This window comes from Dromaius novaehollandiae, chromosome 7, assembly GCF_036370855.1.
Source record: "Dromaius novaehollandiae isolate bDroNov1 chromosome 7, bDroNov1.hap1, whole genome shotgun sequence".
Taxonomy (NCBI): Eukaryota; Metazoa; Chordata; class Aves; order Casuariiformes; family Dromaiidae; genus Dromaius; species Dromaius novaehollandiae.
In genome coordinates, this window is record NC_088104.1 from 2079302 (window position 1) to 2105157 (window position 25856).

Genomic DNA, 25856 nt, shown 5'->3' on the forward strand with positions numbered 1-25856 from the left:
GGACTGTAACATGATGTGGCTTGTTCAGGGCTATGTCCATGCTCTATCTCATGCTGTGTGTGTTAACAGTTAAGTGATGCTTCACATCTCTCATCATTGAGGGCTGTTACAGGATTTCACTCTTATTCAGCCACCAATTTTGGAAACTAGTAGGAACTTTGTATGATTTGTTAAGGAGTTCAGCTTGTTTGGGGAAAGAAGAGAAGCAAAGAGGCAACACTATAATAATCCTCATTCACTTGGGAAATTAGGGTAAGAGGATGTTGGACTTAGGTAGTACTGTATAACTTACATTTAAATAAGATTCATATTTTGCTTTGGTGCCTCAGAAGAACTTTGAAAACAGTAGTATATCTTGCAGTCAGTAGTGCCAGTTGTCTACTGAAAGCCAAAATCATGTGTAGGGCTTTGCTTAGGTAATGATTTCCTTTTAATTTTTGACAGAATATTTTGTGTGAAACTGTTATGGCAAAAATATTAGTAAAATTATAATGCCTTTATGTATTTTAAAGGCAATGTTCCCTTTTGTACAAATGGCACATGATGATGTGCTCTCATTTTTCACTCTTAGCACAGTTTTGTTTGCTATTATAAGGGAAATAAGGCTTTCATAAACTATAAAATCAGCTAGGGTAAGAAATAAATGCTTAAAACACTACAAAAAATAAAAGAAGCATCAAGGACTGTGCCTTTCAAAGTTGAAATAATTATTTTAAACTGAGAAATCATTTTTTAAATCTACTATTCTTCATTTAGTAGTGTTTCTAAATTTTGTTCTAGTCTGAATTGCTTTTTAGTGGCACAAATACTAAAATTAATAGTAACAAATATTTAAAGCTATACTTCTATTAAGTCACGTTAATGATAACTTTTTTCTTCTATATATAGACTACTTTTGAAGCTATATTTTGATTGTTTTTTTCCTTTCTTTTTTAGCAATGATTAAAGCTGAAGAAAACAGGTATTTCCTTTTTAATATCCTATGTTAAACTGCCTGTTGTTTCTTAAACATAGTAATCCTTGCATCTTAAAACATGCTTTTTGCAGCATATTTTCATTGCAAATAGTGGTTTAATATATAAAAACTGAACTAATATAGTCCATCTTTTTTTCCTTTTAACTGAAATCCTTGACCTACGTATTCTTACTTAGATACACAGTTTCAATAAAGCAGCTCTTCTCTTGGAGCTGTCCAAGATTGTTTTGTGTTCTTTTTCTGAGATATCATACTAGGGAAATGGTGTTTTTCTATGCCATTAGCTTGTCCTGTGCTTGTATTGACTGTTCCTGTTATTTGGTATCTACAGCAGCAAGCCTGAAGAATCCACTCCAACATCATCTGCTTCAGCTGCTGCAGCGGAAGCAACAAACACAACCACTACAGCCACAACTGCTGCTGAAACTGCGGCTGTTACCAACACCACTGCTACTTCTGCAGCAACAGCAGCCTCCGAAGCAGAAACTACTGCAGCTTCTTCTGTGGCAGAAAATGAAAGTACTGCCACATCCACATCTGAAGATCAGGGACAGCAAGCGACTGCTGCGGCTGCTGCGCAGGAGCAGAGTGGAGAAAGTGCAGCTAATGCAGCAGAGGACTCTTCCAAGCAGGAGGCTTCAGGAGAGTAAGGAAAATTGAAGTATTTGCTTTGCTGCAGTTTTGTACGATTTCTTCTAGCATCGGGTTTGTCTTCAATAATAGGTGGCCAGGCTTCTTTGAGAGCTGGCTGTTTTTGTGAAATGGGAGCAAGACTCAGTGGTAGCAGGGAAGAATGAATAAGAAAAAGGAGTATCAAATCTATTAAAAAAAATTACTGCCTCCCACCCCAAAGCTCTTAAACCTTACAGACAACCACTTGTAGCTCAAGCACTTCATAAATGGATGATAGCTGGAGAAATTTCCTGGGACAGCATATGCTTACCCTGTATGTTTCCTCTTCGATAGTTCTGTGCAATTGGCTATTGTTAGAGGAAAATGCAGTGCTGAATAGATCTTTATCTGATCCACCATGGGTGATCTTACAGAAATGAGATCCTCATTAGTTAGAAATGGAGGATTAATTACATGGAGAATTATAGCTGATGATTTTATCATTCAAGCAAAAAAGGAGCAAGCTATGGGGGATGATAGCCAGAAGGAGATAACTAAGGCCAAGAGGGGTATTTTTAGGCAGTCCCCTTCCTGTTACAGCTGTATATATATTATTTGCACTCCTGATAAATTTCAGGGTTTTATTTCTATGGATAGTTTATAATAACTTGAGCAGGTAGCCAGTTGCATAAGTGATGATACTTTCCTAAGATAGTCATATTATTATTAATTTTGTTTGCTGTCCATACAGAAAAGTGTCATACAAATTACAGTCTTTATCATTTCTCTTTTTTTCCTTAAAAAAAAAAAAAAAAAAAGAATACCCCAAACCTCAAAAAGTGTATCTGATTATGGTGTTTTATGACTCTTTAGTGAGCCATAAACTCACTTACATAATGAATAAGTTTTTTCTAACTTAGAAAAAAAATTGCCTAAATAATAAAATCTAATAATTCTTGTTTACAGTGCTGCTCCAAAGAAAGAGGAGGAGGATGCCCAACCAGTTAAAAAAACCTATACATGGAATACAAAGGAAGAAGCAAAACAAGCCTTTAAAGAACTGTTAAAAGAAAAGGTATTTCAGTCAACATTTCTTAATGCTTTATAGAATTACAAAAACCTGCTGCTACTTTTTACAAAGAGCGTCTCAGTGTTGTGGAAGTTGACTTTTGTACTAGAGAAGAAACAAGGGAAAAGAATATTACAGTGAAAACTGCATATAGTTTCAGCCTTTTCAGAAACACTTTCAGGGTGTGTGGGGGGGGGAGTGTTGGATTTTCTAGGGTTCTCAGTTTGGTTTCTTTTCATTACTGTCCGTCTTTCACATGATCCCCACACTATAATGTAAACTAATACTATATTTGTCCAGAATCCAGAGCGGGACCATGAGTATTTGTGGACACCAAAAGTAGATGCTTCAGTGACAGACAGTGTAGAAATACATCTGGAACATGGGAAAACTGTTAAGTTTAGCATGTAATGTTCCCATAGGATTGCATTTGATTTGGGAGTAAGGGGTGAACTACAAATGGGAATAAACATTAAAACACTTCTGTCTTTAAGTCAGTTTTTCCCCCCACTTTCATAAATTCTTACTAAAGCTAATTTGATTTAAAGACAGAATTTTTCCTCTTATAAAGCCATAATTCTGAAACTATATTTAAATGTACCTTACTGTTGGACAAAAACTTTGGTAACTGAAGTGTTGCCTGGTACCTGGTCACTGAATTTGTCATCTTTGTCGTAAAGATGGAGGTGAGATAGGAATAAAATGAGGTCAGCTTTGATTTTCCCTCTGTGTAGTTGGAATCTGCTTGTGTTCTTTCTAGTAAGCAGTAGTAGCAGAAAGATTTCTGAAAGGTTTCATTGTTAAAATAGCAATAATCCCCAAAGTACCATGTTTCCTTTTCCTTGTCAAGTGTTAAAATTTTATAATGAGCACTGTTGTATGCTAATGTCTGACATAATAAAAATCTACTGTGAGCCTCACCCCAAAAGTTCCATAGTCTACTACTTTTTTCTAATAACTTTTTTTTAAGGAATCAGTCATTGTTGGATGTGCCAAATCTAATTAATAATAATGTAATGTCTTCACAGCGAGTGCCATCCAATGCTTCATGGGAGCAAGCTATGAAAATGATCATTAATGATCCTAGATACAGGTACTTCTTGATTCCTTTCTCATTACGTTTGTGTACAAATGCTATCTTAAATACTTTGACTTTTCTGATGTAACTTTTGATTGCTTTGATAGATACATGCATGTTTGTGAACATGTGCTATGGCCAAGGCACTGTGTTACTTCATTAACCAGAGAAATGCAAGTCCTAGGTTTAATTTCATTCATTTGGAAAAGATGTGGGAGTTGTTGTATCATGATTTGTATGATTTCCTTGGAAATAGAAGCATGTACTTACAATGTCCTGAGGACTTTCTAGGTTACTACTTGAAATTGGTGCTGCTATTCACATTGGCAGCCAAGTGGCTGATATGCCTGATAATACAGTGAAAAGTGTAATCGCAACCTGAAACTGTGATTTTTGTTTTCTGTTCTATTGTTAAATGTTTATTAACAATTACTTTTTTGTTATGTTTAAAAAAAAAAAAAACTTTCGTTAAGCCGAGAGAGATGGGGTGATGGTTATTTATATTATGCTTAATTTTGTCTCGAAAGTTTAGATTGTTCAAATTCTATTTTCTTTTGGCTCTTCCGCTTTTTTTCTAATTTAATTCCCTTTTTAAAATTGTTCCTGGTGTTTTTTCCCCTTGATTTGAAGTGCTTTGGCAAAGTTAAGTGAAAAAAAGCAAGCCTTCAATGCTTACAAAGTTCAAACAGAAAAAGAAGAAAAAGAAGAAGCAAGATCAAAATATAAAGAAGCTAAAGAATCTTTCCAGCGTTTTCTTGAAAACCATGAGAAGATGACATCCACAACAAGATACAAGTAAGAGCAATCTTGAATGAGTTCTGGCCCTTGCTAATTTGCCAAGTTTATTCTTAAATTTTTCCTGGCTTGCTATTGGTGAAAGCTAATCTCTGTTTAATGCTCAGCCCTTGAAAAGCCTGTAATTAAAATATTTATAGGAACAAAAATATTTTCATGTCTGAAGAAAGCAACTCAAATGCATGGTGTGCTGATGGATGATGATGTTGCTGATGGCTTGAGCTTCAAATAAGTAGAAATGAAACAAAACATTGCGAGATGTTTTGTATTACATCTGCCATTAGGAGAAAAGTAGATCTGATAGCTTGTTCTTAGGAGTCTAACATACTGTATGAATGCTATTAAATTTTTGCATGTCTAATGCCAAGAATCTCTTTGGAGATGCAACTGATTACCTTCTGAGCTGAGATGGAACTTTCTGAACTTGAAAAGTTGTTTAAACCTACTATGTATACGCATTACACATAGTAAGAGTTATGTGTACCTTTAGGAGTGTGATAGCCCTGTCAGTCTTTCGTGCCCATGATAAGTACCAAGTCAGAGAGGAAAACTGGGGAGCTGCTGTACAAAACCGTTACTGCTTTGAATGCAGTTGATCTGTGTTGTTGTAAGCCAATGGGATGCTTTAAATTAGTGTTTGCCAATAAATTATTATATGCTTTTTCTCTTTTATTTTGTGTAGAAAAGCTGAACAAATGTTTGGGGAGATGGAAGTCTGGAATGCCATCTCTGAGCGTGATCGTCTTGAAATTTATGAAGATGTCTTGTTTTTTCTGTCTAAGAAAGAGAAGGTAACTCTTTTTCAAACCTAATCTTTCACTTGTTATCTGTAAATTAGCTTCTACCACTTAAGAAACAATCTTGCAAGCAGTGTAGGATTTTAAAAAAAGTTAATTCAGCATGTTGTTCAGTGACAGTCAGGATGCCAACAGAAGGGGAGGAATCTGTAGGAAAGGCGCTGAGAATGAAGTGGGAGCTTTATTGTGTTACTGTGAACCACATACTGGTTACCGTGAACAGGTCAGGTTACCCCTCTCCAAAGGGAGAGGACTAGGAAAGGTACCAAAGGCAGGCAAGGCTTATCAGCTATGAGACACTACAGGGAGTGCTCTTCAGTTTAGAAAGATGTGATGGGGAAAGGGAACAGGGAAAGAAGTACTGATAAAACTCTTCAAAACTGACCAGTTTTGGAGAGGTGAATTTGGAGACAGTTCCTTATTTCCTATACAAAAAAGCAAGGGGCACTCAAATAGAGTTAGGGGGTGGAATATGATAACTTCCTATGGTTTATTTAGATAGTGCTTTATGTTTCTGCACAGCGTGTGAATGAAGTTGTAGAACTCACTGCTGCAGAGTAACATTGTGGAGATCAAAGTTGCCTGAAAAGCTAACTGCCTGAAACCAGGCAAACATGCAAGGGGTAGATAACTTTTCTGTTCTCATAATCTTTCCCTAATTCATTGTAGTCTGCTGGTGCATGGACAAGATAAACCTCTGATTTGACCCAGTATGGCAGTTATAATAGCAGTTCTTTTGAAAGGTCTTGCTGCTTGTTCTTACTGAGATATGTTTTGGCAAATTCTATGTTTAACTTTTAGTATAGCTTTAATAAATTATGTGATAGTTTTTATTCTAAACTGCTCTGAATCACATGGTGAAACTGTCGCAGGCTAGACCCTTGTTACAGAAAGTTATATTTCCTTTGACATTAGTGGTACTGTTCTGACTTTGATTTGCCCCTAATTGCATCTGGTCAGTTATTCTCCACTGAAATTCAGTAGCGGCTTTACTGTGATGCTAGCACTTACCAATATCCTTGGACAGATAGGAAACAGATACATAATTAAAAATGAAGGGTGTAGCAAGACTATTTCTGAAATTCTGATTTAACTGAGACTAGTGTTAAGGTCCACATTTGCCCAAAACAAATAAAAAAAAAAACAAAACAAAAAAACAGGCAAGCAAACAAAAAAGGGCAGTGATCCACACAACGTTGCTTAAGTTCTATGATTAGCACCTGTTTTAGATCTATTCTTCAAAAGCACAATGGTCCGTAGAACTTCCTTGCAGTACTGACTTTTTGCTGAATGTACTGGCAGTTTCCTAACAGTATTCCACAGATGAGCTGTGTCTTAAGGGCTTTTCTCATCTATTTGGAATAGTCAGAGATTATAGTATTAAAATGCCATATTTGGGGATGCCAGTGGTAATAGTATATAAAAAAAACTGTAAGTGGGTCCAAAATGTGTCACATTCCTTTATATGTGAACAAAAGGTTAATTTTGTGTTTTCTTTGAGACCATACTGAGGGTCATGTATTTTTTGTCTATACAACATCAAAAAAAAAAAAAACTTATTTTTCTCAGGAGCAAGCCAAGCAGTTACGAAAGAGGAATTGGGAAGCTTTAAAGAACATACTAGATAACATGGCTAATGTCACTTACTGTACTACTTGGTCGGAGGCTCAGCAGTATCTGATGGACAATCCTACCTTTGCAGAAGATGAGGAACTTCAGAGTGAGTAAAAATCTGTGAATTTCTTCTGGAAGAGGGAATGGATCTGTTTTAGTAGTGAGGACTCCTTCCTCCTGGCTATGGCTTGCCCAGTCAGGAGCAGCTGTGATAGCTGCTGAGCAGCCAGCCTGTATAAAGGAACCTGTCTTTTTTGGCTCCTAGGAAACAGATACTGGTTTCAGAAACCATTACTGATTGATCTTAATGGTGAAGCAAGGGATATCTTGTCATGGCGGCTGGATTGCCTTGGTAGTTGCTAGTCTCTGAAATTTGAAGAATTATTTGACAAAAGAACCAGTGTTGCAAACACTTACACTGCATTCTGCTCAAGTGAGGCCCTGCTTTGTTCAGCATTTTTTTTCCTAGTTCCTAATTCTCATCTAAGTTTCTAAATTGTAATGGAACTGCAAAATAAAGGTAGAAAGGTAGGTTTTTTTCCTTTATGAGCAGATTTTTTTCATAAATGAGTCTTTTAGAGCAGCTCATGACTTTATAAAACTGTCGAAGTATTTGACAAAGGTTTCCAGTGCTCTTCTATCTTATGTCTGCAAGATACCTGTGGAAATGGAGGAGGATACAGAATTACTCATCCACAATACTTTTCTCATAGACTTCTATGTTCCATGTTGTCAATGATACTTCAGCAGTTTGTTTTGTTTTCTGCTGCACAGGTTTCATATTCTTCAGTGTTTGAAGTATTTTCCCCTCCCTCTATTAACAGTAACACTTGATAACAGTTATTTCTTAGTAAGAAACTCTCTACAGTGTAGTAAGAAGAAATGACTAATTTGTAATCTTACTCCTCTATCATGTGTTGCTAGATATGGATAAGGAAGATGCACTGATCTGTTTCGAGGAACATATCAGGGCACTAGAAAAAGAAGAGGAAGAAGAAAAGCAGAAAAGTTTGCTTAGAGAAAGAAGGCGACAGCGTAAAAATAGAGAATCTTTTCAGGTTGGTGAATCTTTTTCTGACCTAGACACCTCATATCTTCAGATATTCCATGTGCTTCATGGTGTCTTAAGATAGCTTAATGGGTGCATATAATGAATCAGTATTCAGGAGATGAGTATTAGCCTGGTTGGGATACCAGGTTTTTATTATTATTATTCCATTATTAGTGTGTTTGCCAAACAGGGCAGTTGCATACATGTGAATAAATAAAACTATAAATAGTAAAGCTGGCTTTTGGGGGCTACTTTGTTTTCTTTTAAATCACCTATTGATCTGCTTAAATATAATCTCATAAACTATGAAGTGCAATATGTGATTGTAAAACTGATTGGACATAAAGATACTTAAAAAAAATTCTATAACTGTTTTTTCTGTAATGAGTTTTTCTTTGCTGTACTTTGTTGCATTGCGTTAGTCTTTCTTCCTCCTGACTAGACCTTGGCCCTTTTGTTTTGAGTATTACAGAAACACATATTTGAATGACATTCTTATCAGTTTTGGTGATTTGAGGGGAAAAAAATCAAATAGTTTTATATGCGGTGTAATAAATCTGCTGGATAACTGCCAGGAGTAGGGGAGAGTAAGAGCAAATAGATTTGAATGGTAATGGAATCCAATTGGAACGCTGTAAATGGTGGAGGAAACCAGGAAGAAGTGATAATACCTGAACTTATTTTTAAATCAGTTTTTAACAAAAATAGAATTTGAGTAATCAGGAGTATTTATTCCAGCTGTTAGCAAAGTGATATGTGACTACAACTTTCCATTTCACTTGTGTTTGGTAGATATTTTTAGATGAATTGCATGAGCACGGACAGTTACATTCGATGTCCTCTTGGATGGAGTTGTACCCAACCATAAGCTCTGACATCAGATTCACTAATATGCTTGGTCAGCCTGGTAAGAATACTTTCTCTTCCAACCCATAAAAAGTAATATAAAGATTTGGGGCAAAATAGAGCTGGGGTTAGTTGTATATTTTCTAAATTTTTTAAAAAAATGCAGCTCTTTTGCTAGAGCTAGCTTTTGACTTATCTAGTTTTTTCATCAGGATCAACAGCACTTGATCTTTTCAAGTTCTATGTTGAAGACTTGAAAGCACGTTACCATGATGAAAAGAAGATAATAAAAGATATCTTAAAGGTGAGGGGAGAAAATGCTCCACTATGTGGTTTATTTTTTAATAACTATATTCAAGTCTGTGAAACCAATAATTGAGCTCTTTGCTACTGGGAGATGGGATTACACATTGTGTTGATGTCATGTGCGTTAGAGCTAATGTGAGAATTCCTGACTTACCTGATGACGAGGCAATTTTATTACAGGATAAAGGATTTGTTGTTGAAGTGAATACTTCTTTTGAAGATTTTGTTACAGTCATCAGTTCAACTAAAAGAGCTACAACTTTAGATGCAGGAAATATCAAACTGGCTTTCAATAGCGTAAGTATTGATATATAGAAACGTTTAAAAAATTCTAATATGAAATCCCTTATAAAACAAGAATCGGCATTTATTTTCACTGCATCTTTTTTGTGTTATGACTACTTTCATGGTATTTGAGAGATGTTGTGCTTTAAAGATGCTTATACTGATATTGGTTCCCAAATACAAATGGTAGAGGTAGATTTTTATTCAAAATATAAACACTCCATCTTGAGAAAAGTGAAATTTTGTGGTAGGAATTAATAATGTCTTCATAGGTAATTTTTCTTATGAAGGAATTTTTTTTTTCTTGTTCTGTAGTTCTGGCCTGCACCAGGTATTAGTTGTCTTTTAAATTCTCTTTGAGAAACAGCAATTGCATGCTTTAAAAATAAGTCATAAGGGCTTACAGGAAGTTAGCTACTTAGTTCAGCTTTAGAGTTTTCTATTTCTAACTATCAGTGAGCTTTCCAAAAAAAAGCATGAAACTGAACTATTAGTCTTCTCTTCTGATGTCTTTCAAATGTTCTCATAACCTTTATTTGATATAGCTGCTGGAAAAGGCAGAAGCCCGTGAAAGAGAGAGAGAGAAAGAAGAAGCTCGCAAAATGAAGCGGAAAGAGTCTGCATTCAAGAGTATGTTGAAACAAGCTACACCTCCAATTGAATTGGATGCTGTCTGGGAAGATGTATGTATTGTCACTTAATTAAGAAATTTTTTTATTATATTCAACAGGCTGTTGCATGCTAATGTTCTTATAAGTAAACCTAGATTGTCTAAGCTGTAGATCTTCTAGTGTTTCTCCATTTATATAAATCTAGACCCATCAGAGTAGTCCTGTTTTTTCTTCAGTAAACATTTGATGTGAATAACTTTATTGGTAATTCTACTGATACTTCAATTTGAATACAATTTAGAAAGTACACAAAAATCAAAACTTAACTTTAACCAAGTAGAATGCTCTCAATTTAAAAACTTTTAACTTTGTTCTGTTCTTAACCTTTAAAAATCTTCCCCCTCAAAGTATATTTTGCATAAAATTACATGTTTTACCCAGCTTGCGTAGTTTAAATGGCTTATGCAGGAAAAAAGAGTCTGTTTTGGTTGGATCCTTCCTTAAATGTGAAGCTGGCATTAAAAAAAAAAGAAAGAAAAACTTAACCTTATAACTGTACAGTCTCTTTCACTAGGTGAAATCATGCTTACATTTTTTTTATTAACTCTTGAATGACTGCATTCATATTACAGATCAGGGATAGATTTGTGAAGGAACCAGCATTTGAAGACATCACTCTAGAATCTGAAAGAAAAAGAATATTTAAAGATTTCATGCATGTACTAGAGGTAATTATTTCTTTACTTTTTTCCTGATTAGAGAATATCAAAAAAAATTCTCGTAGGTTATTGGCTCTTAAATTATATGGAAAGGGAGAAGGATTTAACAGCGTTTTACTGAACTGCATTATTTATAAGTATCTATATTAAAGCCTTTTTTCCTAGTTAATGTGAGTTTTGATTTTAAAATATGTACTCCCTGGGGTTTTTTTGTTTCTTTTTCCTGGAATTTTTAAGAGGTTTTTGAAATGGCACAATTTCAGATTTGTCAAAGCAAGGTATGCACTATGTTCTTGGCCAACTTTTAGCCAGAGCTTTAAATTGGAAGCAATGGTCCAGGTGTACATAGTAGGAACTATGTGCATCCAAACCCAAAGCTGTATGTTTCCTTGCTCCTAAATGCTTTAACACCGCAATACTGATAGCTTTTTATGTATTTTTAAACTGCTAGCGTAAGGTACTTTATGGATGATGAGAAACAACGTTACTGTTTCTTGCTGTGTCCTATAGACCAATTATAACATTTAGATTCTCTTGTATTCTAGCACGAGTGTCAGCATCATCATTCAAAGAATAAGAAACATTCTAAAAAGTCTAAAAAACATCACAGGAAGCGATCTCGCTCTCGTTCGGTAAGTTGTTTCATGATGTGTTAAAGTCTATTTCTGTAACTTATTTGTAACGCTGTCTTATTGCTAAATACATTGCTTTGTGTCTCAAGGGCACAGAGTCTGAGGATGATGATAGCCATTCAAAGAAGAAAAGACAGCGTTCAGAATCTAGATCAGTTTCTGATCGTTCTTCCAGTGCAGAATCTGGTATGCTTTTTTTCTCTTTTCTTTTTTGAGTGTTACTGTTTTGTTGCTGGGTCTTAATATTTTTATCGCTGTATTTTTCTTATGTTTGCAGAGAGAAGTTACAAGAAGTCAAAAAAACACAAGAAGAAGAGCAAGAAGAGAAGACATAAGTCAGTAAGTGTTGCTATTTTTGAGTTGGCCGATGGACTCAACACCTTGTGCTTTCAGTAATCCTTTTTAGGTGTCTGTAATCATCCAGCTGCATTTATAATAGGGACTATGTGAGACCAGACGTGAGAAGGATTTTGGTAGCGTAACTTCAATTTTGTATAAAACTAAATCATTTGAGACTATTAAATTTGGGTTTTTTAACTGCAGCCATTCAAGCAAACTTAGAAGATTGTACTACTAGCCTGGCATATGCTGTTTGTTGCCATTGCAATGCGTGGAGTTCACTGTGACCATGGAATGCTGGAAAGGATCCCAGTTGTCTTTTCCTTTTGCCTCATACTGGGCACCATTCCTTTTGCCTGCTGGAGCATCAGGGTTTTGTGTTAGAAGCTTTATATCAAAGTGACTGGAGCATCAAAAGAACCCAAATAGTAGAAAGCAAGCTTTCACTCTGTGTATTAGTTGAGGCCAAGGAATATTTCTGGTCATGGGTAAGGAAAGAAGTTGAGTCTCCTGACTCTCATGTTGCTGCAAAACTCCTCAAAACTCATGTATTCTTTTGTTTCTGCAATTTTTTTAAACACTTAGCTATGCCCCTCAGTGGCAGCCCTCAGAAGCAGGGGGAAGGCACTAATTGTTAGGCATTTGAGTAAGATGTTACTAACAACTGTTGCAACAAAAACAGGGCCACATAAGCTTAGCAACACTGAGATAAAACGTGGAATAAAAATCTAGTCATGGCACCTAATCCCTTTACTATATGGTTAATATTCCAGTAAAAACCCAGCAAGCATTCAAGTATGGCCAGCCAGCCATGTAACAGAAGAATGTTTACCAGATTTCACCCCTTCCAGAGGTGGTCTTGAATAAATGGCATTTGTGTACATAGAGATTTATTGTGTGGCACCCAGCATGCCCCATCCTTGCATGCAGTGAGAATGGGAAAAGTGGTGTATTTAACAAACCCTCTACTTTAGTGTTCAAATCACTTTAGTAGTGTGTTTGCATTATTTATTTCTGCCATGGTTAATAGCATGTGTTAAATTAGTAACAACTTTGAGCAGTTACTTTCTAATACAGCCTATATTAAAAGTTGTTTTCCCCCTGCCCATAAGTTGTGGGTATTGGATATATAAATTATTCAGTATGTTAATAAAATGGGTATGCAGAGGCTTTAATATCTTTCCCTTTTATGCAGGATTCACCAGAATCAGATATTGAACGAGAAAAAGACAAAAAAGAGAGAGAGAGTGAGAAGGATAGAGCTAGACAAAGATCTGAATCAAAACATAAATCTCCTACTAAAAAAAGACCTGGAAAAGATTCTGTAAGCTTTCTTGTTTCCATTTTGTATTTATATCAGTGGGATGCTGTAATGTAGTACACTTGCTTTATAGATTCATAAAGTCTTTACTTAAGAGTAAAGCTTTATGTTCCATTCCATTTATATAAAAAGTAGACCAAATGTTCCAGCAAAACTTAAAATCATAAAGATCCTATGCCCTCATTTAATGTTGTTATTGATGCATGAAATTACTGTTTGGGTAGATGCTATTTATTGTTGATAGTTGGTGTAAGAGTATGCATGAGGCATATTATTTTATAGAAGGTATTGAAGCATAGTCCATCCAGTTACAAAATAGTCTTTATGATTAAATGAGCGAGGGGGGCATCTAGTTTGCCTAGACTGATCTAAAAAGAGATGAGCAGCACAGCTAGTGAAACACCTGTGTGACTCTGGTACATGCATTCTAAAATTTTAGTAGTTTTGTCATTATTTTAGTAGTTGTAGTGCTGGGCTGGTGCTAGTCTGACACTGGAAGAAAGTTGTTAGTGGAACAACGTTCTCCAGTTCTTGAGCTTTTCAAGTTGGGAAACTGGAAGTGTGCTGATGACAGTAATCTTGCTCTTTGTCATTGTTCTGTGCGTAGCTTGTTTTCAGAGGTGTTTAAAGCAGTATTTTCAAAGAAGTATAAAAGTGTTTGAATGAAAAGTAAAAAAATTGGGGGGGGTTCAACGCCTTTGGGCATCTCTTCAGGGGGAATTATTTGCATCACTGCAGTTAGGTGGATTGTACGCGTGGTGTGTCCTTCTGGATAACGTCCCCCTGTGCATTCCCAGCTTCTGAGAGGAAATGGAAGGGCAGATGTCTGCTTTTTGTATTATCTTCTTAAAATAATCAGCTTTGGCCTCCAGATGCCTTCGAAAATCTCAATTACATGTCCTATTGTGGGCATCTTATATTGAGAATGTGAATTCAAATGTAATTAAGCAGATGCAGCCTACATCAAACTTAGGATCTGAGTTTGCAGTCGCCCTTTTTTCCTCCCCTAGCTCTTACTGTGGCTACTGCTGGCAGAAGTGTTGGCCCAAATGCTGCTGCCTAAGAGGCGCTAACAGTGCTCAGGGCTCGGGAGCCTTGTTTTGGTACTGTCTAGAAATGGCTTAAACAATACTGTGCTTACAAGCACCAGATGACGTCAGAAGCACTGTACTTTATTATTAACAGTGCTTGTAGAGAAATCCTGCTGGAAAACAGGATGGTTGCCTCTGTCCTGTTCTGCAGGAGCAGCTGCAGACAGGTTTGTGTTGTGCAGAATAGCGTCTGTGGGATTTAAACCGTGACAGGGCACGGGCCGGGGCTTGAGCTGTGAGCCTTCTGCAGGATGTGCTCCCTGACTTTGACTTTTCCTGCTTGGGGCTCTCAGGGTGATGATGGGACACGTGCTCTACCTCCAGTGAGTCAATGCAGCTTGGAAAAGAAATTGTTCTTACATTAACCTTACTTCTCTCTGCAGGGTAACTGGGATACTTCTGGCAGTGAACTGAGTGAAGGGGAGCTGGAAAAACAGAGGAGGACGCTTTTGGAACAACTGGATGAAGATCAATGAGAACATTATTTATACCAAATATGTTTACATTGTGGCATAATAAAAGAAACCAATGTCTAATTCAGGACGTGGGTTCTGATATCCTGAGTTCCATTGTTGAAATGACAATGGGTTTTAATTTTACCACATAAATACATTCAAGTACTATTATTACGGGCCTGGCATCAAATCTAGAAAAGCAAGTGAAATTCGAGTTCAAAGTTGAATGTTTGTCCTGGACCTACTAGGCAGAATGTGTGTTCTGCTCACCATGGAGCCCTTTGGAGGGATCAACATGATGGAAGATGTTTCAGTTTTGACTGGATCCTGTCTGCAGGCTAAGGAAAATGATGTCACCTTTCTAGCAAAGCCTCTCTTAACTATGGTCCTTCCTAGAAAGGTAGTAACGCTGGTTTTCCTGGCCAGTGGGCAGATGAAATTTCCTTTTTAGAAAGAGATTCCTAATATAGTTTCTTGTCGTTTAATTTGCTTTATGGATTTGTTTATTTTTTTGAAAGGGAAAGGCAATGGGAAGGGGAGTAATGAATCCATTTCTTGATCTGTAGTAAAAAAAAAAAAAAAAAGCATCAAAAATTGGAATTGCTTTTTTGTGACCTGCATTACTAGCCAAATCAATTCTGAGCATTTATATGAAAGAGAGGAATTCCTGGCTGATTCATGTCTAAGCATTATCTTGGAGTGAATTTTTATGGTAAAGTTTTAACCCCCTGCAAATGAGGTTGGAAATGTGATAGACCCCTCATTACAGTGCCACTAGAGGGTGCTGCTTAATCAGAGCCTCCTTTGTATTAGTGTAAAACCTGATACATAAAACAGCTATGGACATTATTTCAGCATTTATCTTCACGTTATGAATTTTTAAAAAAATCAAATTGTAAATTAATTTCAGTATGTTGCCTTAAGAACCTGCTGAAGAATGTACCACCACATTTTCAATAGCAGCTGCAGTATCTCTGCCTAGAACATCAGTGTTTGCTTAAACCCTTCCTTAGAAAAGGAAGAGGAAGAAGCCTAAACCCTGTCTCCTTTTTGATTGCCTCTGACCAGTTTGTTTTGAGGAAAGTTCTGTTAGCCCTGCTCAGTGACAAACATTGACTGCTGTGGTACACATTCTGAAACTTTCTGATTTGAATATTTTTGTACATTTTTATCAATTATTAAACCTTGTCTTCTAGTGTGTACTAGTATTTATTTCTAGTTTTAAATACTCTGTACAGCTCTGATTAAAAAACTGCTATCTTCTGATTGTTGGATTTAAGCAACATAGGTTCATGCAAAAAGTATGAAGACTAATTAAAGTTCAGGTTCCTTTTCAGTTTATCTTTTTCTAATATATGACAGCTGTTACTTTATTACATAAATTTCCAAAAAGGTCCAATCGGTTAAAGCGTATAGCATTCACGCAGCATATATTATTGCTAGGGTGGTTACGTGATTCAGACTTCTTAAGAATACTATTTGAGATTGAAATTATGCATTTGAAATATAATATGTTGGAAATACCTGATCTGCTGTATTCAGCAGGAAATGACAGCCTTTTTATTGAGACTATTTGGTATTCACACAATGTTCAATACAGAGCACATTTCAATGTTGGTGTTTTCCAACAAAGCAAACATTAGTTATTCATCACACACACTCATTGCTTGTTACTTCAAAAAAAAACAAAAAACAAAAAAAAGCCATGAGTTTGGTCAAAACAGGACTCATGATAATTCTTTGTACACAGTGATGTGTTTAATGTCAAAATCTAGGAAGTTGCAGACTGATTAAAAATGTTGGCTGTGGCTTTTTTCTGGGTTTCTCCCACATAGCAAGTGACTCTCCCAAGCGTGGAAGGATGCGCAATAGTTGGTGTTCCCGGGACAGTCAGCCTAGATTTTAAATGTGTATTTTGCGAACCTTATAAATTCACTTCCCTGGATTTGTACTTGAAATGCACAGATGATAAAACAGGTAGTAACTCCCGAGTGAAAAACAGGAGGGCAAATGGTTTATAGAACTTAACAGTTAATCATGTCTTATATTGGCTTTATGTTGGTATAGATCTGAGAAATGGGAAAGCGTCGAGTGCTAAACTAATTTAGACTTTGTCAAGTTGTAATGGTTTGCAAACACATTAGAACTTATGTACAATATTTTGTTACTGCCTTGCGTAACTTACATGAAAAACATGTTTCTAAGTAAATATTACTTTTAAAAGGTTTGCCTTTATTTTTCCATTAAAAATAAAAAAACTGTAAATGTAAATTATTCTAATGGAATTTTTTTTTCTACTTTTAATCAGATCTTAAAATTAGACTGCTTTCAAAACATTCCTGGCAAGGCATGATTTATTTTTAAGGGGGAAATGAGTTCAACTTTTTTTTTTTTCCTTCTTCCTTCTCTTCCTCTTCTGCTCAGTCTTGCAGCCTCCCTTTTTCATGGAGGGGGGAGACTGGTGTGATACAAACTCTTTTGCCTGTGTTTCCCTTCTGTGCTCTTAAACCAGCGACAGTGGGCTTTGGAGTTGTGTTCTCCTTCCTGGACAGCATAATGAAGCTTTGAGTGCAAATTCTGTATTTCTGCCTTGAAATGAAAAGGATTTTAGCATTTTTAAGATGTTAACGGTATCGATGACAGTCTTAAAATTTGATTGTGTTTGATTTGCTATTTCTGTTTTGCACAACCCTCACGAAGTTGCGTGTGCTGCTTGTGATCCGTTTAATTTGAAGCCTGTGTAGTCACCCCCACGCTGCGGCACCCGGGTGTCAGGGGCGCAGGGCTGTCCTCGAGGCCATTCTTACCCTAAGTCTTGTTGTATTTATTTTGTTAAACCCTTTTAAAAATTAAATCTGAATTTTGGCTAAAAGATGAAGTTGTTCTCTTTAAGTGTAGGCTTTAAACACTGTATTGTTGCTTTCCAGGTATTTGTGGCAGACCGTTCTCCATTACAGCTAGTTTTGTCAGGAGCTGAGTGTTTGGTGCCAAAGGCTGGTGCTGGCCCGTGGGTCCGTGTTTGCTGCCGTAGCCTTTCCAGTACGGGCCCGCGCTGCAGGGAAGGTGAGCGTCAACTTCCATCGGGCTCGTGGGCCTCCTGGTCTCCTGTGATGGGGCTAATAGCAAACTGAGGGAGCAAATGCAGATGATTATTTCTGAAGCCTTATTTTGGAGTAGATGGTGCCTTTGCGCTTGCCAGAGCAGCGGGTGTCAGGGGCTGAGCAGAGTCCCTGCAGCCCTGGGCAGAGGCAGCTCGGCTGTGCGTGTGGCATCGCTGCGGAGGTGTGCAGGGGGCCGCGGGGGTGGGCCCCTTCCAGCATGGTCCTGCTTCGGGCAGTCCCGGAGACCTGTGCTCCTTGAACAGACAGGGGAGGGAGGGTGCAGGTGGGTGCTTTTTTTTTTTTTTCCTGTTTTTATTTTTTTAACCTAAAGATGCAGTTACAGGTGAGTGCCACCGAAGTGCCTGGCCCTGCAGAAGGGGAGAGGAGGGTGAGTGCTAGGGCAGCTTCCCAGGGTGGCCTGGTGCCGCCCTGCCTCAGCCGCTCCGCGCTGCTCTGCGAGCGGTGCCGGCGTGAAAGCCTGGGCTGGGCCGGGGGGCTGAGGTCTGCCGGGGGACTTGCTGCTGGCCGGTGCAGCAAGGGGCCGTGGCCCGAGCTGCTGGTGCTGCTCAGCCCTGCGGGCCTGGCTACGGGGCGGACGGAGGGGCTCGGCCTCCCCCTGCCTCTGCCGAAAGCTCCAGGTGCAACTCCTGCGAGGGAGCACCGCTTCAAGGAAAACAAACCAACAAACCTTAGTGTGATCAGAGAAGGAGAGAGAGAGAGAGAGAAGGAGAGAGAGAGAGAGAGAAGGAGAGAGAGAGAGAGAGAGAAGGAGAGAGAGAGAGAGAGAAGGAGAGAGAGAGAGAGAAGGAGAGAGAGAGAAGGAGAAGCATGGGTTACTGTGTAGTAGTGTAAATAGTTTATTTGCTCTTATGCCAGGAACAGACCAGGAAAGTAACATGAACTGCTTTTATAAAACACTCCTAATATTGCTAAGAAGCAGGTCTATTACTAGAAAAATATTAAAGAGAACATGCCAGTATTATAGTCTATCTGCATGATCATTTTTGTCTTAAATTAAAAAAATACCTTTGAGCGTAAGAACGTGAGCGCTAGCATGTTCAGCCATTTGACTTGCAATTAATTAAATTGCCAATTTTCTTTACACAGATTAAAATGCTCTTCTGTCACTAGCCGTGAAGAAAGGCAGTCGTGGCATGTTCTCTTTAGCATGTCAGGTACGCGTTGCTGTAAATGCGAGACGGTGGCAGTTTGTAAAGTAAACGTCCTGTAAATAGGTAAGCAGAGGTCAATGTGGTAACTTTGAGCCCCAAACTGTCCATTTAGTTAAATATAAAAACAAAACTATAAGTTAAAATAACATTCAGATTGTATAGCACAGGCTGATGCATTTTTTTTAAACAATATTTACAATATTACCCAGAGGCTAAAGTGGGAATAAAAGAGAAGTGTAAAAACCATAAAAAACTGCACCAATTTTGTAGCAAAATATCTGTACATTTAAAAACAGATTATCATATAACTACACATTATCCAAGAAAAATGGGACCTTCACCAGTGGTTCACATAAGCACAACATAAAAGAAAAGAAATTCAGTGGTTAAATACTATACAATAAATTTTACAATTAATATATTGATGCAATGATACCAGAAAAGGTAAGCTGTAAGCAAACTGTATCTGCTTGGAAAGTACAAATTTAGTTTCAGTCCAGTTCTTCACTTCTGAAAAGATCAAGTACCCTGCGGTCACACAGTTCGGCTTTATCTTTTTATACCAGGAGATTGATGGAAAACCAGGAGTGGGGTGTGCATAATGCTGCTAAACTAAGTATAATAATACCCATTTTTAAGCTTTAAAAATGCAATGTATAAATTATGTGGGATTTTAGGCTGGGCTACACTTCATCCTTGAACAAAGGCCCCTTCGGGGAGCATTTGAACTCGATTGTCAAAGGAAACCGGGGGGTTACAAAGTTGCTGCAAACGTTAAGCTGGTAACGGGGTATTAGCCGTAAGGAGCAGGGCACCAGAAGATCCCTCCGTGCTAACGACGCAGCGGTAACGGTCCTCAGGAGCCTAATACTGATTATTGAGATGTTAATGCCTTAGTGCTAATTAATAAATACACTGTTATTCAAAAGCCGCCTCTAGCTGAAGAAAAGAGTAACTGCTTTATCCACCATCCTCGTTTTGTGCCTTCGCACTGCTTTTTGTACCCCAGGTATTCCCCGTGCCTCAGCCCTGCGCTGCGTACTGTAAAAAGCAGAATCTGCAAGTGAAGACTAGTGTTCATCGTTGGACAGAAAGCGTGTGGTCGCTGACTTACACGTCACCACATCCTAGCTGCAGTGGTGTGGAGCCTGTGTCTGGCGGAAAAAGGTACGGGCTTAGTCTTGCAATTACTTCCCTATTACATATGGAAAGCCCTTATTTTACTTTATTTTTTTAGACAAAAATAAAGAGCCAATAAGTGCAGCTGAGGCCAAGGGCCGTTCCTCGGCAGACAGCACAGGAGTGCGTTTGGCTTACGCAGCCCCCAGCGGAGCGTGTCCAAGTGTCACCTGTGTGCAACCGGCCAAGTCAGGTCAGCTGAGGACCTGTCACTAACCTTTTCTATAACCAAACACCCAAAAACAACATATATTTTACATTTTGGTTAAAAATACTGAGTAACGTATTGGTGTAAAAAGATACCCAATCAAATCAAGTCCTATTGCTTTGATTAATTTGAGCAGGTACTTCAATTTTAGGCACTTATTAGCTACGGTTGAGTGGAGAGCCCATCGCTGACGTTCCTATGCATTTTTCTAGGTCTTTGAGCCCTTTAGAAGGTAATTTTACTGTTTCCAAGGCTGTAGTTAAGTGGCAGAGCCTATCATCGGTCACATGGACAAGGGATCATTCAAGCACACCCTTTACTTTACACACGCAGGTCTCCAGCTCACATGGTTATTTCAGCACCATTGGCAGAGCGCAAGTTCTGGTCATCGAAGCGCCGTCTAACGCTTCTCCTCACCGCATCGGCCCGTCGGTATGGCTGGTTTCTAAGATCTGCGGAGAGGAAACCGGCGGTCAGAAACAGGTAAGTCACGCACACTCACACACACATACACACACGCAGATACATGCATGCACACACGCGCGCACACACACACACGCGCACACACTGGCTAGACAAGAAGAAGTCCTGCTGGAAGCCAATCAAAGCAGCTTGTGTAGAAACAGGAGAAGGGACGTCAACCCAGTGAGAATGGAAGAGAGCAAATACGGATGTGCCCTTTGCACTAAACACCCAGGCAGCCGCTAATACTGGTGAAATGCTCTGAAGTACTGGTGAAACTAATTCGGCATGCTCACGAGTTAGTCTGAGCGTCTCCCACCCCCTGGCCAGCAACATGTATTAAAGTCATGGAGAAAGGCAACATAAGCTGAAATCTGTTTAGCTGAAGTACAATTTATTCCTTTATGCAGCCACTAAAAAAACGCTGTATGTGTGCTGTAAGAGCTTTCTAAAGTGCGATGAGGAGTGACTGACTAACACAGGATACAATGAGAGAAATGTTTATCAAACCAAGCATGAATCTATGCCCTCCAGGTAGCCATTTATTTAAAAGAGGTATGAGGAAAAAAAAAAAAAAAAAAACAGATGCTGCTGTTACCATCTTGTAAAAGCGCAGGGTGCTGTTTTACTCCATTGCTACCATCGTGTTTGGCTGCAAAGATGCTTCTGACCTGAACGAGCAACAGTGGTGGTGACCCCGGCACGGCCTTAGGTGGCCCAGCTGCTGCCGCCAGCAAGCACGCAGCTCGGGAGGGACGGCGGGGCTGCACTGAGCATGCAACGGATACATGGTGATGGATGGTGAAGCTGGACGTTTTAACAAAAGCCTGTGTTACGGGCGCTGTAAATCTGCCTGCCGAAAGACAACCGGAGCAACTGGCTCGGCCCTCCTGCACAACGCAGATGCAAACGCTGCGCGTAGCGAGCAGGGTAGGACGTGCACACCTGGAACACCGGAAAGCTGCTTCGGGTAGAAAAACTTTTCTTCCAGGGAACAAATGTGTGTTGGACCTGGCAAACCCTCCCTCAAATTTCTTGGATTGCTTATGTCTTAGTTTAACTACAGCTTCCAAGTGTCTCAGCTCTTAGTGCACCTCCAGCAGAAGGTACCTTTGCTTGACGCTGCCCTCTCCTGCCTCCACGCTTTGGGCTGCTCATTTGTCCGTCTTTTGTGCCTTATTCCGTGGCCTCGGCAGAGCTACGCCCGGCCTCGAGACGCGGCGCGGCAGAAACGGCCGGGCGTTACCTCCAGGGAACTACGGGGTTAAGGCAAGCTGGGGACAAGACGAGGCTAAACTTGGAAGAGGACCGTGTTAGGGCCAAAATGGAGCAAGCATGGCAACGGTCACCAGCCACGGTAAGCAATCACGCTTCAAACATGTTAAATGGTATTTTAATGGCTTGGCAGAGCCACATCATAAGGAAAACTGGAACAACTCGGAGCCACTTCAAGCTTGCGTTGTGTTCTCCTGCCAGCGCTGAAGCACGTGGCGTCTGCAGGGCCCTGGAGACCTCACGTCCACAACACTGGGAGGGGAGGAGAGCAGGATGCCCAGGGATGCCGCTTACCATCGAGGAGCACCCCAGCCCGCGAGAGCAGCGGCTCCCACCTATGTGTTTCCTGAATAATTTGGGGCCTCGATGCAACGTCTCCCTCAGACTCTGCACAAGAGGTTTACGGGGCTCCCTCCAACGTGGTCCCCCTCACAACACGGTTTTACAGCTCGGGCTTCAGGGAGTCTCTGACCAACCACTCAAGAAACATCACCAGGTGCCTCCTTGCCCACGGCCTACTGATCCTCTACAGCACAGGAGGGTGAAGCTAAGTGGTCCAAAGCTCCACTGGGCCTTTAGACTCTCACCAGTATTACATTTAGCTACATCTACCCGCAGTTTGTCTGGCATACAGAGAGAGGAGGAAGCTAAGTAAAAAGTGATGCTTGCCAGCTCTGTGTATCCTCCACCACCGGTGTGCTAGAAGAAATCCTTACCCTCGAGTGAACATTTGGAAATTTAGTGATATTATTCTTCTTTAGGGCTAAACAGAAAAAAAAAAACACAAAATGATGGTTAAGTAAAAAATGGGATGGAAAATGAAGAGCAAGTCAACTCAGTGTTCAAAAATCCCAGGCATGTTAGCCAACAGAGCAAGAGAAGGGGAGAAGGCCAAGGCTACGAGAGGAGGTTAGAAACAGAGAGGAAAGGATGAGGTGGCCACCCTCGCCTCTTGCTAACCAAGGTCCAAGCTGCTTTGAAGATTGGCTCCAGGAAGGTAATACAGCAATTAACTTGAAAGAGCAAATAACTGTTGAGCTGATTATAGTTTGCAATTTTATTAGAAGCTTTCATAAAAATACATATTGCAGAAGTGAAACACTGTTGTCTTCTTAAACTGATCAATCCTTAATCCAAGACAACGGTGTTAAAAAGACATGCTGTGTTAAACACACCCTTCTTACACTTCACACCACAAGATGTAAATTGGCCAGTTCCATGTCAATCTTTTTTATCGTTACAATTTCCACCGTTCTGGCAGAAAACTGAGCGTCCCCCCAGCTCTGCTCCCTCCCTCTCGCCCCCGTTCACACGTGGTGCCATGAGGAAGCCCCGCTCCGGCCTTGCCGAGGCTCCACTACGTGCCCCGACGAGCCGCGTGGCCTCCGCCTAACGAAGTCCCCCTAAACGAAGAGGGTCACCGTGTGAATTGGCTAATGCTCAATAAGCATCGCTGATTGTATTCAGATAAAGTTGGCATGGAACTGATAAAAGTTAAATATGGATGTGAAAAATGAGGAAGATTGTATGCTGTTTACTTTATTCTACACCCTACATGCAGACAAACATGCAGGTGCTAGTTAAAAAGTCTGAAACAAGACCACGCTCCTCTCAGAGGACATACGTTATTACAGAGAACCCCTGCAAGTCGGAAAGCAAGCCCAGGAAAGTCCCACCTAGGTCATGCACACTGTAATTCTGCTTTAGCATATAGCTAATTTATTACATGCGTACTATAAAGGTGGATTCACATACAGAAAGTTCTGCCGGCCAGAAGAGATGACATAGAAAAGCCAAGTGAATTGTCACTCTAAGACTGCTTTTGCTCTACTAAGTCTTGTGGCCCGTATGACGCCTGCAGCCAGTCTGCTGTGACCACCACCACTTGCTGTTCTATGGCATTTGCCATGGAGATGAGAGATGCCTTTGAAACGCAAGGATGGCCAAAAGCATCAAGCATAGAGTTGATGGAATGGAATAAAAAGTTACTGAAACACAAGAACATGCAACAAAGGTGACATAAAATACAACTTCAAGTGGACGCCGGACATTACTATACATTCAACATTCACATGATCCTGGCTGAGATCCGTACAAATGGAGAAGTGTCAAAAATCTACAGCAACCTTGTTTGTTTCTAAGAGCATCAGATGTGAAAGAGGAATAGTTTAATAATGGAATTCCTCAGTGAGAACAGGTTCGCAGAAGAACCGAGAGCCACGCTTGGCGGTTCGAGCTGTAAAGGGCACAGTCTTCAGCACTGCATGGAAAATAACAGCCAAACAAGACAAACAGAGCACAGTAAGAAGCAGAGATCTGTGGCATTAGTACATTGTTAGTGCTTGGTGAAGGACATCCAGGGGTGGTTTTACATGTTCCAACCTGTTGTCTAATCACACTACAATTCGCAAGGCTTTGGGGACAAGGCAGTTTTAAGTCTTCAAATACACATTTTTTTATACTACATAGTGTTCAATGGTTTTTGAAAGGCTAAACCTACTCCAGAAGAGTATGGTGTTAGACAGGGGCCTGTTTCAGGTCTGCAGAGCTTTCCTGTGCCTCTGAAGAGGCTCCATCCATTTTAAAATGACATTTTTGACTGAGTATTTCCCTACCATTGATATAGACCTTATGGGCCATATTCAAGTGACCTAGTTTCTACCTGACTCTGTGCCTAACTTTTCTTTTTATCTGGCTCTAGGCCACCAGAGACACCCCCATAATAGGAAATCCTGGACACACGAGCATAGGAAATGTTTAGGTTATTTCAGTCTGGCACTTCCTGCACTGGCCTGCTGTTTGCATCGGGACTGTTTCTCTCACACACAGTTTCTCTCTCCCTTCGAGTAGGAGAACACAATTTACAGAATTATACAAGCTGCCAGGAGTCTGAAGGAGTTGCAGAAGCCGTAACACATTAGATATCATAGCAACTCTGCCCCTTAAATGAATATTATCTTAGGAAGCTATTAATCAAGGTTGTGAAAGCTTCAGCAAAAGCATTTCAACCCTGTCATCTAGCAGGGCAAAAATTCCCTGGCTTTCTTCGCTGAGTGGTAAAACAGTTCTCCCGTCCTGCAGGAAAAACTGGTGTGAAAAACATTCCTGAGAAGTATAGCCAAGAAAATCCTGCCCAAAGACCTGTTTTGAGCTCTGTATAATGAAAATAAATGACCCTAAAACTATAAAAGTGCTAAAATCTTTCTCCTTCCACACCACAGGTGAAAAAAATGCACAAAAATAAAAGTACCACAATCAGAGCAGCTACATGCATAAAAGTGACTTGACTCCTAAACTAAATGGGACTGAGAAGACAGCAGCGAGTGTTTGCATACAATGTCCTGATTATCTCAGGCTACAGCAACGGGCCTCTCCCTCCAATCTTAGCTTGGTGATCAGCACAGACTATCTACCAAACTGAAAAGCAGTAAAACCAGAAGCAATTTAGGGTCATAAATCATTCAGGTTTGACTAAATGATTTGCTGCAACTGTGCAATAATGTGGTGTAATTACTGTTAGTACATTTTAATGAAAATGTAGGCTCTTAATAATGTTAAACATCCATCATTCATTCTGTCTCTGGGAAAAAAGATTTCTGGGGAAAGATCTGCGTGGCATGCATACCCCCACCAGAGCATCGGCGGAGATCGGGCACTGAACTGGCTACTCTTCACATCAGAGACCGAACGTGTCACAACAACATGCTGGAAGAGAAGAACTACGGAACAGCGTGAGTGTCTCCAAGGTCTACGCTTGTGAAAAATGCACACGGCATTGAAAAAGGACGTGTGCAGGCAGGTGACTGGGCTGTGTGTGTTACATACCCTTAGCAAAAGTTTCTATACTTGATTCACATCAAAT

The 25856-nt window shown here is 39.6% G+C and overlaps 2 protein-coding genes across 15 annotated transcripts in view; one reads left to right on the forward strand and one right to left on the reverse strand.

The window, feature by feature from the left end:
- Positions 1-15797, forward strand: part of PRPF40A (pre-mRNA processing factor 40 homolog A) — a 28413-nt gene extending 12616 nt beyond the window's left edge. For 2 of the 6 annotated variants that reach the window (XM_026103035.2, XM_026103031.2), the window contains exons 9-26: positions 937-961; positions 1308-1622; positions 2555-2663; positions 3686-3750; positions 4366-4530; positions 5213-5321; positions 6897-7047; positions 7866-7999; positions 8785-8899; positions 9051-9142; positions 9325-9441; positions 9975-10112; positions 10673-10768; positions 11305-11391; positions 11481-11577; positions 11669-11730; positions 12926-13054; positions 14526-15797. In XM_026103035.2, the coding sequence (XP_025958820.1) occupies positions 937-961; positions 1308-1622; positions 2555-2663; positions 3686-3750; positions 4366-4530; positions 5213-5321; positions 6897-7047; positions 7866-7999; positions 8785-8899; positions 9051-9142; positions 9325-9441; positions 9975-10112; positions 10673-10768; positions 11305-11391; positions 11481-11577; positions 11669-11730; positions 12926-13054; positions 14526-14618 (2099 nt within the window). In that variant the 3' untranslated portion in view covers positions 14619-15797. Of the gene's footprint in view, positions 1-936; positions 962-1307; positions 1623-2554; positions 2664-3685; positions 3751-4365; positions 4531-5212; positions 5322-6896; positions 7048-7865; positions 8000-8784; positions 8900-9038; positions 9143-9324; positions 9442-9974; positions 10113-10672; positions 10769-11304; positions 11392-11480; positions 11578-11668; positions 11731-12925; positions 13055-14525 lie in introns of all 6 variants that reach the window. The other 4 variants (XM_026103030.2, XM_026103032.2, XM_026103033.2 and 1 more) reach the window with 3 other exon arrangements.
- A 2742-nt stretch (positions 15798-18539) lies between these two features.
- FMNL2 (formin like 2) overlaps positions 18540-25856 on the reverse strand; it is a 174038-nt gene continuing 166721 nt past the window's right edge. For 2 of the 9 annotated variants that reach the window (XM_064514537.1, XM_064514540.1), the window contains 2 exons: positions 22711-22757; positions 18540-20709 (listed from right to left, as the gene is read on the reverse strand). In XM_064514537.1, the coding sequence (XP_064370607.1) occupies positions 20671-20709; positions 22711-22757 (86 nt within the window). In that variant the 3' untranslated portion in view covers positions 18540-20670. The other 7 variants (XM_064514534.1, XM_064514538.1, XM_064514535.1 and 4 more) reach the window with 4 other exon arrangements.